This window comes from Lontra canadensis, unplaced genomic scaffold, assembly GCF_010015895.1.
Source record: "Lontra canadensis isolate GAN:19392208 unplaced genomic scaffold, GSC_riverotter_1.0 scaffold2, whole genome shotgun sequence".
NCBI classification, from domain to species: domain Eukaryota; kingdom Metazoa; phylum Chordata; class Mammalia; order Carnivora; family Mustelidae; genus Lontra; species Lontra canadensis.
In genome coordinates this window covers 45,784,612-45,802,455 of record NW_022630996.1, presented here as the reverse complement: position 1 = coordinate 45,802,455, position 17,844 = coordinate 45,784,612, and the positions used below count along the sequence as shown (strand labels likewise).

At 41.6% G+C, this 17,844-nt stretch overlaps 1 protein-coding gene across 1 annotated transcript in view; it reads left to right on the top strand.

Annotated features, from left to right (window-relative positions):
* DNAH11 (dynein axonemal heavy chain 11) overlaps positions 1-17,844 on the top strand; it is a 317,403-nt gene that overhangs the window by 195,502 nt on the left and 104,057 nt on the right. Inside the window, exons 55-56 of the mRNA XM_032873525.1 lie at positions 8,457-8,618; positions 16,812-17,045. Of these exons, the coding sequence (XP_032729416.1) occupies positions 8,457-8,618; positions 16,812-17,045 (396 nt within the window). The remainder of the gene's footprint in view (positions 1-8,456; positions 8,619-16,811; positions 17,046-17,844) is intronic.

Genomic DNA, 17,844 nt, shown 5'->3' with positions numbered 1-17,844 from the left:
AGTATCCCAACTCAGGAGTGTCTCAAGGAGAAAAAGTCTCAGACCGAACTCAGGCACACAGAGTTTGTGTGTAGCACCTAACTTAAAATGGTTCTTAAAGGTTCAAAACCAGCTCTGTGAGCTTACTGCAGTCTTAGCCCTGTTCTTGTAGGAAACTGAATAGCTCTTACTGGAAGGATCCTTTGGGGCAGTGATGGCAATATTCTCATGGTAGGATCCAGCTGATTTTCTCACTGGAATCACATAAAAACAATTTTTCTGTAAGCTGTTTTCCACAGGACTGGTCAAAATCCAAGTCTAAAAAGCCAAGGGTGTAATTGTTAGGATACTTCGATATCTAGACTTTTCCTCTTTGGTTCATACAGCGGTGGAGGTGGAAGTATAATATTTCCATTTTCCTCAGATATCTGGAGCACTCTTCCTTTCATCAACAAAAAAATCAGATCCAGTGTTCATGATGCCAACTAAATCAATCATTTATGTTGATGAAAGAGGTTAGCTAAGAGCTCAGATAGCTGACTCTGCATGTGTGGGTTTCCATTAGAAATGGGAAATGCTGGTTAAGCCTCCCTGGCCTCTGCGGTTTCTCTTGGTACTTTAGATTCTAACCAGTGGCCTCCTAAAATATAAAATGAGAATTTACATGCCTATCATACAAGAGTGAAGTTATTTCAAAAGTAGGTTATACGGGACCAGATGGCTCTCACTGGTGAAGTCTATCAAATACTTAAATTAGAATGAATATTAATCCTCCTCAAATTCTTCCAAACAATTGAAGAGGTAGAAACATTTTACAAGGCCAACATTACCCTCCTACCAAAGCAGACAAGGATGTCACCAGAAAAGAAATTACCAAGGCCAATATCCTTGATAGAAAGATAAGAAAATCCTCAACAAACTAGGGGCAAACTGAATTTAATAGTATATTAAAGCAACCCTACCCCATTATGAAGTGGGATTTATTCCAGGGATTCGAGGATGGCTCAACATTGACAAACCAATCCACATGATGCACCATATTAACAAAACGAAGGATAAAAATCTTATCATCTCAATAGACATAGAAAAAGCATTTGAGAAAACAGAACATTCATTTATGATGAAAACTCAACAAACCAAGAATACACCTCAGACAACAAACTCAAACTCAGAACATACCTCAATGTAATAAAGGCTGTATAAGACAAGCACACAGCCAACACCACAGTGAACAGTGGAAAACTGACAGTTCCTCTAAGATCTGGAACAAGGCAAGGTTACCTACCTACTCTCACCACTTTTATTCATCACAGTACTAGAAGTCTCAATCAGAATGGTTAGGTAAGAAAAAGAAATGAAAGGCATCCAAATCAGAAAAGAAAAAAATATGTCTCTACTTGTAGATGACATGATTTATAGAAAACTCTAAAGACCAAAAAAACTGTTAGAACTAATAAATGAAACCAGCAATGTTCAGGATACTAAATCAACACAAAAAAATTTGCTTTTTGGTACACTAATAATGAACTATCAGAGAAATTTAAGGCAATGTTATTTACAGTGGAATTTAAAAAGCAGGGGCAAATTTAAGGGGATGAAAGATCTCTGCACTAAAAACTAAGATGATATAGCAAGAAATTGAAGACAGAAACTGAAAAATATTCTATGCTTGTGGATTGGAACAATTAATATTGTTAAAGTATCAATATTATCCAAAATGATCTACAGATTCATTGCATCTTTACCATGATTCCAGTGTATTATTTGCAGAAATAGAAATGAAAATCCTAAAATTTGTGTGGAACAAAAAAAGATCTCAACTAGCTAAAGCAGTCTTGAGAAAGAGCAAAGCTGAAGGCATCATACTGCCTGATTTCAAGCTACATTATAAAGCCATGATAATCAAAACAGTATGGTATGGGCATAAAAACAGACATATGTATCAGTGGGGCAGAATAGAGAGCCCAGAAATAAGCCCATACTTCTATGGCTAATTAATATTTGACAAAGAAGCCAAAACTATACAGTGAGAAAAGAATAGTCTTTTGAGTAAATGGTGTTGGGAAATTGGGCAGCGACATGCTGGGCCCCTATCTTAAACATAACAAAAATCTACCCAAATGGAAAGAAGACCTGAATGTAAGACAATCTATAACTCCTAGAAGAAAACATAGGGGGCAGTCTCCTTCGCAGGAGGTCTTGGTGGTGATTTTTTAGATTTGACACCAAAAGCAAAGGCAACAAAAATAAGCAAGTAGAACTGTATCAAACTAAAAAGTTTCTTAAAAAAAAAAAAAAAAAAGATTTTATTTATCTGAGAGAGAGAAAGCTTGAGCAGGGGGAGAAGCAGAGGGAGCAGGGGAAGCAGACTCCACACTGAGTGTGGAGTCCCATGTTGACCTCAATCACAGGACCTTGGGATCGTTACCTGAGCTGAAGGCAGAGGCTTTTCCAACTGAGCCATTCCATTCCCCCGAATTAAAAAGCTTCTCTTCAGCAGAGGAAACCATCAGCAAAATGAAAAGGCAACCTAATGAATGGAAGAAGATATTTGCCAACTACACATTCAGTAGGAGGTTAATATCCAAAGTATACAAGGACCTCATAAAACTCAATAGCAAGAAACCAAATAGCCCAACTGAAAAGTGGGCAAAGAACCTGAATACTCCTTATTTCAAAGAAGGTACACAGATGGCCAACACATGTGTGAAAAGGCACTCAACATCAGTCATAATCAAGAGATGCAAATCAAAACCACAATGAGATAACACCTCAAACCTTTTGTTGTTTTCTGTTTGTTTTTTAAAGTTTTTTTATTTAAATTCTAGTTAACATACAGTAGTGTAGTATTAGTTTCCAGCGTACAGTATAATGATTCAGTGCTTCCATACATCAACACCTGGTGCTCATGATAATAAGTGCCCTCCTTAACCCCCATCACCTATTTAACCCATCCCCCCACTACCTTCCCTTGGGTAACCATCACTTCTCTAGTTAAGAGTCTGTTTCTTGCTTTGCTCTATTTTTTTTCTCCTTCACTCATTTGTTTTGTTTCTTAAATTCCACCTTTGAGTGAAATCATATATTTGTCTTTCTCTGTTGGACTTATTTCACTTAGCGTTATATGCTCTAGCTCCATCTGTGTCATTGCAAATGGCAAGATTTCATTCTTTTTTATGGCTGAGTAATATTCCAGGGTGTGTGTTTGTGTGTGTGTGTGTGTGTGTGTGCGTGCGCGTGCACACGTGTGTATATCACATTTTCTTTACCCATTCAGTAGCTAATGGACACTTGGGCTATTTCTATTTGGATGTTGTAGATAATGCTGCTGTAAACATGAGGGTGTATGTATCCCTTCAAATCTTTTTTTTTTGTATCCTTTGGGTAAATACCAGTAGTGTGATTATTGGGTCATAGGGTAGTTCTATTTTTAACTTTCTAAGGAATCTCCATACTCTTTCCAGAGTGTCTGTACCCGTTTTCATTCCCACCAGCAGTGTGAAAGATTGCCCTCTCCACATCCTGGTGAACACCTGTTGTTTCTTTTTTTTTTTTTTTTTTTTTTTTTGACAGAGAGAGAGATCACAAGTAGGCAGAGAGAGGAGGAAGCAGGCTTCCTGCTGAGCTGAGATCCCTGCGGGGCTCTAACCCAGGACCCCGAGATCACAACCTGAGCCGAAGGCAGTGGCTTAACCAACTGAGTCACCCAGGCACCCCCAACACCTGTTGTTTCTTGTGTAGTTGATTGTAGCCATTCTGACAGGCTTCAGGTGCTATCTCATTTTAATTTTGATATGTATTTCCCTGATGATGACATTGAGCATCTTTTCACGTGTCTGTTGGCCATTTGGGTATCGTTGGGAAATGTCCATTCATGTTTTCTGCCCATTTTTTAATTGGATTATTTGGGTTTTTTGGGTGCTGAGTTGATCAGTTCTTGATATATTTTGGATACTAACCCTTTATTGGATAAATCTTTTGAAGATACATTCTCCCATTTCATAGCTTACCTTCCTTTTTTTTTTTTAAAGTTTTGTTGGTTGTTTCCTTCTCTGTACAGAAGCTTTTTATTTTGATGAAGTCCCAGTAGTTTATTTTTGCTTCTCTTCCCCTTGCCTCAGGAGTCATATCTAGAAAGAAGTTGCTACCTGTGTTTGCTTATAGAATTTTTACGGTTTCAGGTCTCACATTTAGGTTTTTAATCCGTTTTGAGCTTACTTTTTGTATGGGGTGAGAAAGTGGTCCAGTTTCACTTGTTTGCACGCTGCTGGCCAGTTTTCCCAGCACCATTTGTTGAAGAGCCTGCTTTTTTCCTATTGCATCTTCTTCCCTGTTTTGTCAAAGAATAATTGACCATATCATTGTGGAATCATTTCTGGATCTTCTGTTCTCCTGATCTCAGTCTATTTTTATACCAGTTACATACAGTTTTGATCATCACAGCTTTGTAATATAACTTGAAGTCCAGAACTGTGATGCCTCCAGCTTTGTGCTTTTCCTTTTAAAGATTGCTTTGGCTATTCAAGGTCTCCTGTGGTTCCGTACCAACTTTAGGATTGTTTGTTCTAGCTCTGTGAAAGATGCTTTCGGTAGTTTTCACCTCACACATTTTAGAATGGCTATCACCAAAAATGAGAAGTAACAAATGCTGGTGAGGATGTAGAGAAAAGGGAGCCCTGGTACAGTGTTGGCAGGAATGTCAGCTAGTACAGCCACTCTGGAGAACAGTAGGGGGGTCCGTCAGAAACTGACGATCGCAGTACGCTGTGATCCGGTAATCCCACTTCAGGTGAGCGAACTGAAAGAAACAAAACCATTATCTCATAGAGGTACCTGCCCTCCTGTATTCACAACACCATTATTCACAGTAGCCAAGGCACCAAAACAGCCTAAGTGTCGGTCAGTGGACAAGGGGAATAAGAAGATGAGAGATACGCACACGTGCACGCACACACCTGGACACAAATAGAAAGGAGTATTTTCAACCTTAAAAAAGAAGGATATCTTGGGGCCCTTGGGTGGCTTGGTGGGTTAAGCCTCTGTCTTCGGCTCAGGTAATGATCTCAGGGTCCTGGGATCAAGCCCCACATCAAGCTCTCTACTCAGCGGGGAGCCTGGTCCCCACCCCCCCACTTGTGATCTCTGTCAAATAAATAAGTAAAATCTTAAAAAAAAAAAAAAAAGAAGGATATCTTGTCATTTGGAACAGCATGGGTAAATCTCGAGGCATTACACAAAGCGAAATAAGCCAGGCAGGAAAAGTGAAAAACTATATGGCATCCCCTCCATGTGGGATATTGCCCCGGGAGTAGGGGAAATAAGCACCAGTTGGTAAAAGGGCATAAATTTTCAGTTACAAGATGAGTAAGATCTAGGGATCTACCGCGTAATGTGATGACTACAGTTGAAAGCACTGTATTGTGTAATTGAAATGTATTAGGAAAGTAGAGCTTAAATGTCCTCAACAACAGTGATAACAGAGAATAAACATATGGGTTGATGGATGTGTAAATTGACGTGATGGGAGAGTTCTTTTACACTGTCTAGGTATATAAAATCATCACGTTGTACACTTGAACTACCTTAGAATTTTGTCAATTATACCACAGTAAACCTGAAAAAGTGAATAAGAGATAACCAAACACCCTTTTTTAAAATCTCTGTTTTTATTTCTTAAAAATCCTCTGCTATTTTAATCTCCTGAAATTAAGAGAAATACAATAGCAAAATTATCCAGGATGATTTTTCCCCATTGTAACGTTCCTTGAGGTAACGACTCAAGTTTATTTACCTGTAATTGTGGAAACTTTTTTTTTTTTTTTTAAGTAACACAGCATGGAGTTGATGGAGCTCTATTCATGCTTCAGCAGGTGTGAGGAGGGCTTTCATATATATCAGTATGTTTTCCTGGTGACACAGGGAGGTAACTGTGATCTTTTTTGGAGATGTGGGTAGTTCAGTATAATTAAGAAATGTGCCTGTTCTTACATCATCTGTGAACAGGTTGCAGGGTTGGCATTCCATCCCATGATCACAATAAACGTGGAGACCATTTTAGAAAAGAACAGAATAACCACCAATTTCCAGACATTAGGATGGGCTCTCAGAAAAATCTCACATAGGACTACTATCAAGGAAGCTGGATGGCAGGAGAAATTCTGTGCTAGATTTCTAGCAAAACTAGAAATTACTGAGTAATGCATTGGGTCAGTACTTGCACAACTCAAGTTTGGTGTGGTTTTGGCCTTTCCCTTCTTAGGAAGTACTAATAACTGATCATTTCCTGTAAATTAGTTCCCAAGGCCTGTTTTAAAGGATAGAATTTAGGTTATCCATGATTATCTAATTTATTTAAAATCCTCTCAGTTTTTCATTTTCACTCTCTGTGTAGAAAGAGACTAAAATTCTATGGTATTTCACCCACTACAGAAGCACTGAAAATGGTAAGTGTTTCATTTAAATATTCCCATAGAAAATTTTGAACTAGAAGGTTGTAATGGCGGGTGTCTGAGTCACTTGGAGGTCTTGTTGAAAACAGACTGCCAAGCCCCTTCCAGAGTTTCTGATTCCTTAGGTCTAGATTGGGTCCAAGAATTTGCTTTTCTAACCGGCGCCTCGTAATCCTTTGAGAATCATTGATGTCCTGCCAACCGCCCTCTGCGTAAAATGTAGCTGACATTACGAGGATCCTTATTTAAGCCATAATAAATAACACAGGGAAAGATGTCTTCAGCTGTAAAATTGTAGGGAAGAAAAATAATTCTTTCAATGAGGAATCTCTATTATCTTTCAGTAATGAAGTTATGTCACTATATTAACTCAAAGTATTTTTCCTTGAGGCTTAAACACACATGGTTCAAATACTTTGTTTTCTAACAATTTCCACAGACCTGATAGTGTGCCAGTAACAAGAAGGGAAATGCAGTAAGTTTAGAAGAGATGGAAATATTTAAGATCTCAAAGGATGCTTTTTTTTCCCCCTTTGCCTTGGCTGTAATTATCTATAAATGAAGCTTCTAAAATTGCCAGGAATGAGAGAGAAATTAGGTGTGGAAACCAAACTTCTAGGACAGAAAGAAATATTCAAGTACAGGGAGAAAGGAAAGCTGGTGGGACAAACCTAAGAAGTGTGATGGAAGTGAAAAGTCTACGTTGTAACTGAAGTTCATTAACCCAGTACATGCACTCTTAGAGCAATTATGCAGTTTGTAACTAGACTGGCGTATAATGAACACATGATCGGTCAGCTTATGTATTGTTAAACATTTTAAATATTAGGATTTAGCTGTCAAGTTTTTCAAGAGCCATAGTATATAAAATAAACATAGTGAAAACACATATTACATAAGATAATATGGCTTTCTATATGCTGGAGATTTTTAGGATGTGAATTTTTTAAATGTTCTAAGAAAAAAATACCATGACTTTTGAAAAATCATTTCATTGTTTGCCCCATCTCAAAGGGTTGAGAGACTTCCAAGCTTTGTTTTCTCTCAAGTCTGTGCCATTTCTAAAGAAGAGGAAAGCAAGCAGGATGGTTGGCACTTTCACACCTTAGCCCAGCTGGTGTCACTATTACCCCCAGTGTTGTCGAGTCCATGGGAACCTAGGAGAGAAGGGAGAGGAGGAAAGGAGTGCTTCCTGAGCACCTCCTTGTGCGCCACTTCACATAGGGCGTCTCATCTGAGAGCCGTGTGACCCTCAGAGATGCCCAGACAGGACCCTCAGACCCCCACAGCCCTTCATCGCTCCACACTCAGCTTGTGGACACCGCCACAGCCCAGCTCAGGCACTCCTGCCAGATAGAACCCTTGCATCACGACAGAGAGTATGGAAACATAATCAGATATAAATTAACTCTTAAATCATCAAATGCACTGAACTTCACTTTTAAACCAGAAACTTAAAATTTTCTCTCCAGAAGCATGTATAAACTGCATCTCTCATTCCCTTGAAAAGGCGAAGAATGCAAGTGGATTTATTTTAAATAAAAACAAAGTAAACCTTCAGGATGATACAAATTGTTTTTAAGTAAACGACAAAGTTTTACTGGACCTGATAAATTACAGAATGGAAGGAGACAGAAAGTGAAAGTATTGGTATTACTGTATCATGGTGATTTGGTTTGGATATTGGTTTGGATATTTGTTGTCTATCGCTATTCTGTTCCTTGGGTAATAGAAAAGAATACATTTCTCACTCTTAATGATGATCCAAAATGTTTTTTAAAAGGAAAGGGACCAGCTGGAAGGAAAGTACTCGGCTGTGTTTCTGAGTGTTCGAGAGGGGCAGCCACCTGTGGCAGATTTATCCTTTGGTTAGCAAGGAGGTCATCGTCGCTTCCCCCTCTCTAGGGCTTTAGGATAGCTCCATGTCATGCTTAGCTACGCTTCTTGCTTTCATTGTCTAGGACTGCGATGTAATTCTTGGCTCACGCCTCACCCTCCCCTTTCTGCCCTGCCCCCGTGTCTCCACAGATCATTCTGTGTTTCTCTCCGGTTGGTCACACGCTGAGAGGGAGAGCTCGGAAGTTCCCAGCCATAGTTAACTGCACGGCTATTGACTGGTTTCATGCGTGGCCGCAGGAGGCTCTGGTCTCAGTCAGCAGGAGGTTCATTGAGAAAACCAAGGGAATTGAGGTATGCCGAGTCAGCCTCTGAATCTCTCTGTCTCTGTCTCCCACACACGCGCGCGCGCGCGCACACACACACACACACACGCATACTCACTTACTTGGACCAAAGGTCCTCAAGAAAGAAGTAACTTCCACAATACATCTCCTATCCCTTTTATTAGAGATAAGATCATTTTGGTTTCCATTCTATGGAATGTGGAGGTTGACCTTTTTGTACCAGGTTGAGATGTCTTTGCTCACAGGCAGCACACGCAGCACACCAACGTCCCTTAGACTGAATCATCTGAAAGCCAGGATCATTACTTCCTTGAATCATAATAGGGTTTGCTGAATACGAATCCTTCAAATCTACAAACAAAAAAGCAGCGACCCATAGTCATGCTGGGCTTGATCTTAACAAAGCAAGGCAATGAATTGTGATATTTTTTCTCATTATGGTATGGATGGGTGAAAAATTAGCCCCATGAATTCAGCAGTCACTAAGTCAAATAATGCATCTGCTTCTTTGTTTTATGGGTTTATGTTCTATAAATTAGGTTTGTCATTTGTCTGTAATGAAATTTGCACATCCAATTACATTTTAAAATGGTTGCCTGAGGTTTAAAAAAGCACTTCCAGTGCACTTCCCAACTCAGAGGGGAAAGGAATGCAAACATAAAGGTATCATTGAGGCTTCCTGGAAATGAAAATTTATTGGTATCTCGCGCCTTCATGACTAGATAGCTTGGAAAGGTGGTGGTTGTGGACATTGCCCAGGGCAGTTTGTCTTCTGAGTGCACTAAGCGGTATAGCTAGCATGGGTCAGACATGGAAAGTGATTCTCGGAGCCAAAAATAGAATCAGGGCTATGTAAGGAATGAGGACTGCTTCCCGTTGAAAGTGTCTTGTTAGCAGAGACAACCCCCTTTGGCCTCCCTTCATCCCAAGAGCATAACTGTCACTTCTCCAAAGAATCCTTTCACATTTTGTTGAATATTGTATCTGTTGATGGCTGGATAGTTGAAATCTGGGCATGGGGGTGCCTGGGTGGCTCAGTGAGTTAAAGCCTTTGCTTTAGGCTCAGGTCATGATCCCAGGGTCCTGGGATATACTTGCAATTCTTTAAAGATTTTTATTTATTTGACAGACAGAGATCACAAGTAGGCAGAGAGGCAGGCAGAGAGAGAGAGGAGGAAGCAGGCTCCCTGCTGAGCAGAGAGCCCGCTGTGGGGCTCGATCCCAGGGTCCTTTAACCCACTGAGCCACCCAGGTGCCCCTGTCAAATAAACAAATAAAATCTTAAAAAAAAAAAAAAAATCTGGGCATGTTTGCACACTTACCTAATTATTTGTGGGCAACTAGTGTTATTGCTTATTATTTTTATGGATAGCTGTATTGTAATGAGGTTTATTGTCTTTTCTGAAATGTCCATTAATCTACTTAGATGCCGAACTGATATGCGGCACCTAAACCTGTATATATCATAAAGCCTTTATGACGTTCAAATACTTCTACTTCCTGTCTCCTTTTTTCACACATCTAAAACATTTCTGTAAAGAAATGAAAAAAAAAGGGGCGTCTGGGTGGCTCAGGAAGCTGAGCATCTGCCTTCAGCCTGGGTCGGGATCCCAGGGTCCTGGGATTGAGCCCCACAGCTCATCTACCTGCTCAGTGGGGAGCCTGCTTCTCCCTCTCCCTCAGCCTGTCACTCCCCTTGCTGTGCTTGCTCTCTCTTTCTGTCAGATAAGTACAATCTTTTTTAAAAATGAAAAAAAAAAAAAAAAAAAAAAGATTGCTTCTGTTTCTGGATGTTTTTTCCACATCCAGAAAGTTTTTCTTTTGCCCGTCTCAATACTCAACATTGGATGCACTTCCCTGGACCTTTAAAACAATGGCAACTAGCTTTCTGGCTAAAGAGTGAAAAATAGGAATGTATTACTGGATTTTTTTTTAAGTGATTTTCACATTTTCCCGCTGGTTAGGAGGCACTGCATAACGCTTCTTAAATTGGGGGAAAGGGATATAAATTTGTCCTCATGAGTAGGTAAGTGGAATCATAGACACTCCCAGAAGTGGTTAATTTCTGTGTGAGCCCCTGCTTTCCCCCTTCACTGCGTTTTCCTGAAGAGCCAAAGGAGCCCCACTTAAATGGAGGCTTACCACTGGCATCAGATAAAGTCTGCCAGAAATACTTTGTACTTCAAAATCTGAAAACACATTAAATATGACAATTAATAGTGACAGTTATTAAACCACACATTTCTCAAGCTCTCGCCAGGGTCACTGCGCTACTGGAATTATATAGGATCTTGTTTTCTTCTCCTCCTCGTTGTGAGAAGGGTGCAAAATACCAATTTATTACAGAATCAGTATGTTCCCTTCATAATTATGTTTTAAACAGTTCATTTGATCCCACGAGGGGTTTGCTGAAGACCAGTGTGCTTCGCAGCTTAATATTAATGTCTCAAAGGGGAGGAACCCAAAGGTAGGAAGTAGCATGGTTTCACTTAGTGTCTTTGGCATGGTGCTTCTTTAAGTTTCTTGCCTTTGCTTCCCTGGTGCAGACTTTGTCCTGCCAAGTCAGGTGCCACTTGACGAACAGCTAGTGAAGCCGAGGGAGCTTTGATCTGCCAGTGACCATTGACATCTGCTGGATGAGGCAGGACTTGCATCCTTTTAGGTCCAGAGCCGTCCTGGCAGGTGCTAGGCTCTATCTCACGGTGTCATGACGCCTCCTATAGGATGCTGATTGTCAAAGAGGAATTTTAAAAGTGCTTAAGCCCCCTGTCTGTTGAGCTGAATGGTGCCTGGGAACAGCTCAGCCAGATGATTTCGTCTCAGTGCCGTGTGCTTATTTAACTTTCCCACCTTCCCGGTGGGTTGCTCAGGAGCAGGAATTATCATTCAGAGTGCAATGTGTCTGTCTTCTTCTAAAAATGTGTGGTGCCTCGTCTGCAGAGGTCAGAAAAAGCTTTTCGATTTTTTGAATGGGCACTAATTCGATCGTTTCCTGAGTTAGAATTTTCAACATCAAGACTGAATGGTAGCTGCATCATTTAGGCCCTTCTCAGTTCTCGACCTTATTTGCTGAAGGTGAGGTAGTTTTCCAAGGTGACCCCCTTTAGCCCCCGAGGAAAGGATTCGTGAAAGGCAAGCAGTGTTGTATGTGTGGACATATGCTCTTCCAGCAGGACGCAACTGGCCCCCAGCGGTGCGCGCTGCCTGTGTGTGAGGAAAGCTTTGCACTACTTTCCTGCTACCTGGTGTTGAACTAAATGACAGCTGGCAGGTGACCACACTCGTTCGACCCTTAAGTATCACCTTGGTGTCAGCATACACTCCTCACGCCTCAGGTTTGGGAGTGCAGATGGGGGCATGTGGGGTGAGGAGGAGGAGAAGGAAAGGCGCCCTGGGTATCCCCGGAAAAGGTGGGAGAGACGGGCGTTCGAAGATAGGTGGTGGTGTTGGTTCTTAGCTCAAGGTGAGTAACAGACACCCGGGAGAGCTGGGGCTGAGGAAAGCAGAAATCACCGAAGGGACGTGAAAGGTGAGACTCTGACTGCGGAGTGAGATTTGCACTGGGAGCCAAGCAAGGCGGAGGACCCGTTCTTTCTGAGCATATCGGCTGCCTGACAAGCTAAAGTTCTCTCTCCTTTGGATACGGCACAACTGAATAATTCCGTAAGTTGAATAGCATCACCTTTTTTCAGTGAAATTCATTAACTTCCCGATGCCTCCCCTTCTTCAATTCAGAGCTTGTGGCAATATGAATGCATATTTTACTAGCATTTGCCAATCCGATCAGGAAAAATGCCCCCTCAAAGGGGAAGGTTACTTTATGGCTGTACGTGAAGACTGATCCCTTCGGTGATTCCCTGGTTTTTTGAAATGGTGGGGACAGTGCGAACAGTAGTAAGCGACCCTTTGCTAGGGATAGGTATGTTGGCAGTGTTTTTCCTACTGACTTTGAGCACTGTTTTGTCTTTGAAATACAAATGAGGATTGCTCAATATGAATTTTAAAAGTAGAAAGCCTTGTGCATTAGAAATTCTGCACATTTGGGGGAAATCTCCTCCTCCTGAGAAGTACCGTAGTCATTTTAAAAGTCAGGACAGAAGCAAATCCAATCAAATTTATCCTGAAACTGCCTACACCTCTAATCGGCTTAAGCCTCTATTCCGACAGACGAGGAAAGACCCCCGTGGCTGTTAACATCCTCCCCTGTTCTTCAGCCCGCCTTTCCTGTGCATGCACACTAATACACCGTTCATCATGCATTTCTTTCCCTGTGTAGATTAATCAGATGAAGAGCAGAATTGCAAAAAGCAGTAGAATGCCACTTTCCAGAGTTTTTGCGGTTAGGTAAGCTTTAGGAATCCCCTTCACCTTGAAAGGAGGTTCCAGTTACTGTAGCTGCCTGTAAACCTGGACTTGGTGTTAAGCCCAAAGTCGAAGTCAGGCAAACGGAGGCATCACTCCCTCCGAATCACAGCTCTGTGGCTTTTCTGGCCTCGCCAGAACCAGCTATAACATCTGCCTTATCCCACTGGCTCTGGGAGGCGTAGCTGGGTTGCCTTTCTCCTCTTCGCCCCCGCCTTCCTCAGTTGCTCCTTTCTCTGGATGTTGTGTCAGACACCAGGGAGGCTACCTTTTCAGTGACTGGAAACTCTTCTTGAAGATGGCTGGCTTAGGCTGGATCTGATATTGCCTTTCGCCTTGGAGAGTAGCCTCTCCAATTAGAGACAAAAATTTAAAAACATAAGCAACCTAACAAAATGCACTCGCCAGGCAAAGTAAAAAACAAACAAACAAAACAAAATGGAGACACCGTTGTGTGGTTCAGGAAACTGCTGGTTGCTGCATTTAACACTCATGGCATTTAGCACTTCCTGTCTAGCGGAAGTCATCTTCCTGGGACCAGCACCAGTGCAGAGGGGCTCATTGACTCTACTCACCACCCTTCTAAGGAGGGATCCTGGGCTTCCCAGGTGAGGGGATGGGGGACTGATATCATGGCACGGGATCACTGAGCAGGTAAGGGCCCCCTCAGCCCTTGGATGCCAGAACCCACAGTCTTAAATCCTGTTCGGTACTGGTGAAGAGTAGTTGGACTGTTCTGGAAAAAGGAATACAAGGAAAAGAAGAAAAGAGACAAGACTCAAAGGAGCACCAAAAATCTAATCTTGGATTCTGAGGGCGGGACACAAGTGCAGGGAGTGCTGTCCTTTGCCCAACTACACAGAACTGGGAAGGTACCCCACGTCCCAGGATTCAAACCCAGGATCCCCAGTGGCCTCCAGAATCTTTTTTTTCTCGGAAGGAATCAGCATTATGAGGAACTTAGGAGAAGTGCTCAAATGCAGCACTGCTCATTTCACGTATCATTACATTTTCTTTAATAAACCAATTTTACAACCACAGTATCTAATTAGTCTCCATTATTGAGCACCCCCAAAGGAGCTAAAAAGTACAAATAATGGATTCTTAAACCCAGCAGTTTAGAATTACTATAAAATAACAGATATTAAATGTGTGTGGGTTTTTGTATATCACTTAGGCTTCGATAGAGCTGTAGAAAACAAACATAGAAATAATTTCTGAGAACAACTTTCAAGGAAGGGGTATGGGACATCCTATGTTACAACACGATCCCAAGTTAAACTTAAAAAAAAGAGTTTTCCTTTCATCTCCATCCTCTCTGGTCCCTCCTCCCTTTCCTGGAATACAGAACTCCTGAAAGTCCAAATTTAAAAGTACGGACGAATATAGTCTTGAGACCAGCCGCCCGAAGGCAGGTGTGGGATCCCGCAGAACCCAGGGTGTTTGATTTGATTTGGTATCGGCCTCCGGTATTGGTTTTCGTTTGAATTTTGCGGTCCGTCATTTTCAACACCAGGGCCACACTGGGCACTTGCTTTAGGAGTCAGGTGGCTGAGCGGGGGAGGGGGGGCTTGCTGAGGCGACAACTGCCACTGCTTGAGAACCATCACCCCAAATAGCAGACTTGTCTCTGCGTTTACAGGGAGCCCAGCGAGAGAGTCAAAATGAAACCTCATTCATCAACCTCAACAAGCCACATCACGCTTGTATCCATTGACGCATCGGCTGCAACATTGTTTTCTGGGGCATCTCAGTGGAGAAATCTTGGATTTATAACCGTGTGATACTGGCACTTTGCTTATTTATATTTTTGCTCTCACCATGATTGGCTGCTGAATGACGACAGAATCAGACCCCCTGGTTTTCCTCAGGGGACCCAATGTAGCGGGAGGGACGGTCTCCGCCTGCATCTCTAAAAACAAAAAATACAGCCTTGCCTTCCCTTCTCTGCAGCAGCACCAGCAGCCATATCCTCCCTGCACAATGCCCCCCCCCCAAAAAAAGAAAACTGGAGATAAATGAATGGCAGAATAAATAATTTATGCTAATGAAATTACTGCAATTAGTAGTTCTACAATGACCCTTTTAAAAGCCACAGCTGTTAATGTCAGGAAGTGCTGTCACTACTGACCTTATCATAAGAGAAAGTGACAAATTGAGAATGCAGGGAAGACCAGTCATCAAAGAGGTCTGTTCTGGAACGATTAGAGTTTTCTGAAAAACAGTGTGAATTACAACCAGCTGCTCCCTGGCTCTGCAAGTCTCCCATGCTGTGCCATTTTGTTAAGCCCGATAACAATAGTTATTTTGCCCCATTGAGACAAGTTGTCTCGGGCCACTTCCAGCTCTCCCGGAAACCACTTCTTCCATCCCAGATTTACAAATGAAACTGTTGTTGGAGAGAGCTTTTCAGGGCAGCCTAGGAGCCTCCTCATAAGGATCATGGTTGGGTAGAGGCCAGGTCCTCCCCAACCAACCCCTGCCCCACTCGAGGAAGGTCGTTCTTGGCCAGGGAAGTATTTATATGTAGAAAGACATGTGCTCGCTTTTGGTTCATTAAAACAAGCTAGGACAGGAATGCATTTCTATCCGTGTTTATGTCACAGGGAAGGTCTTTTAAAAAATCCCGCAGGGGATCTCATTTCTATGGAGTTCTAGAACTTCTTAGAAGTTTACATTCTGAATTCCCTATTAGGTAACATACACACGTCTCAGATCTAGAGAACAAAGACTACTCAGGATTTGCATCGTTCTGTATATACCTTTGGCTTTAAAAACATTATTTCAGTTACTGGCGAGGTGGATATCTGGGACACAGGATGATCCTATATATATGTACTGGAAACCCTCTCCCAGATTTTTCATGAGGTGGGAAAGCTAAGTGTTTAGACATTGCTCTGGAGCGGTTGCTTTTCACCAACAAGAACTGGCCTGTCTCCTCTCGAACCCTGTTTGTAATATTAATGGTGCAGGTCGGAAACGCTGCATCCCCAGCCGCTTGTGTGCAATTTTCCCAAAGACGTCTGAGTGTTATTGACACCACTTTGGTAAATTATGTGTGACTTTCCTAAGAGTTGGTGTAGCTCATTTAATTCATATTAATTGATTTTTAGGCTTCCCTTGATTAATTGAGCCCGGTTCATCTTGTACAGAATGCAATAAATAATCATTAAAATGAGGGAGATGTGACTCCACAAATTAAAAAGTTAACTACTTCAGAAGTCATAGAGGACAAAACAGAAAGAATGGTATAGTAGGGGGTTCTCTAGTAAACCTTCTAAGGGAAGTTACTTGGGTTTTTTTGTTTGATTTCTGTTTTGTTTTGTTTTCCAAATGAGAATAGAAATGGTATTTTTCTCTTATGCCTTACCATCCTGTTTGTTTCTATAGGGGTTCTTATAAAACTGTATTCTTCAGTTTCAGCTGTGTGTGTGTCTGTCTGTCTGTCTGCTACAGTTTAGTTTGAAAGCAACACCAAAAATCCTTGTTAGAATACTGTATCTCAATTTCTCCATTTTTTTCTTTCACACACTTGATAGATAAAAATCACGTTGTGAAAGCTGTGTTTGTGTTATATGTTGCCTTTTGGGTTTGGTATGTCGAGCGCATAAAAATCCTTTGCCCTACTTGGCAAAGCTGAATGCTTTATTGTTATCTCTCTAATCCTGTGGCTATCTCTTAAAGATTAACAAGTCTTCCCAGATCCTCCTGTAATTTGTTCTGCTTTTAAAAAAAAAAAAAAACAACTACATAATTTTGCTAATTATTCTTTTTTTAAATTGCATTCTTGTCTTAATTTGGGAGAATTACTTATGAATTACAGTGTTTATATTTTCAGCCACTGGACAGAGATTCTATTAGCCTCTTCATGGCCCACGTTCACACCAGCGTGAATGAAATGAGTACCAGGTATTACCAGAATGAGAGAAGACACAACTATACCACCCCAAAGAGTTTTCTAGAACAAATATCACTGTTTAAGAATCTGTTGAAGAAGAAACGAAAAGAGGTATCCCAGAAGAAAGAGCACTTGATGAATGGCATCCAAAAGCTAAAAACCACAGCCTCTCAGGTACGATCAGGATGTGTTATTACTGAGTAAAATGTATGCTCTTAAAGTGAAAAAATAGGTAGTTACTTGGAAAGCAGCATTTCAACCCATTTGTATAAGACGCTCCATACTAAAATGCGCAGTTCAGTGACACCAAAACAACACTCCTCATGCTTTCATAATCCAGAAAGGGATTGGCCAGTTCCTCTCTCATGCTGGTTTGGAGAGAACACTTCACTCATTGGCCTGACTCAGTGCGTAGCTCACTCCCATCTTCTGTCCTCCTGCTTTGGTGCCCTGCACTCACTGTTAGGAATTCTGTCACACAGCAGTGGAAGGACGATCCCTTTTGGCCTCAGATTCTCAACCCCCCAGTGAGAGAGTTATTTCCTGTCTGGTGACACAACACGGTTGCTCTGCTTGAGGTTCCTAAGTGTAGCCATTTTGTCCCACCTTGGTGTCTCATCTCCTTCGGTCATCATTTCTCTTCGAACAAAGTGTCCAGTGTGGCCTTTGTCCTCGATCATAAGGCCCCTGCTACCTTGAAGGACAGTACTCTGAACCTCCGGGAGGAAGTCAGAAGAGAATCCACAAACCATGTGTGGGTATCTATATCTGTCATTTCATTGTAGAAACTATAAACATTTTTATGAAGTTAGTGTTGCTACTACACTTTTATAGATGACATTTAGGGAGTTAAAGGCCACGGAACCTGTGAGATTGGAGTTTGAACCCAGATTTGTATTATTCTAAAGCTGTTGTCCATAGCCCCGTGCTGCCTCTGTGACCAGGGGAGAAAAAAATGAGAAAAAGAAAACAT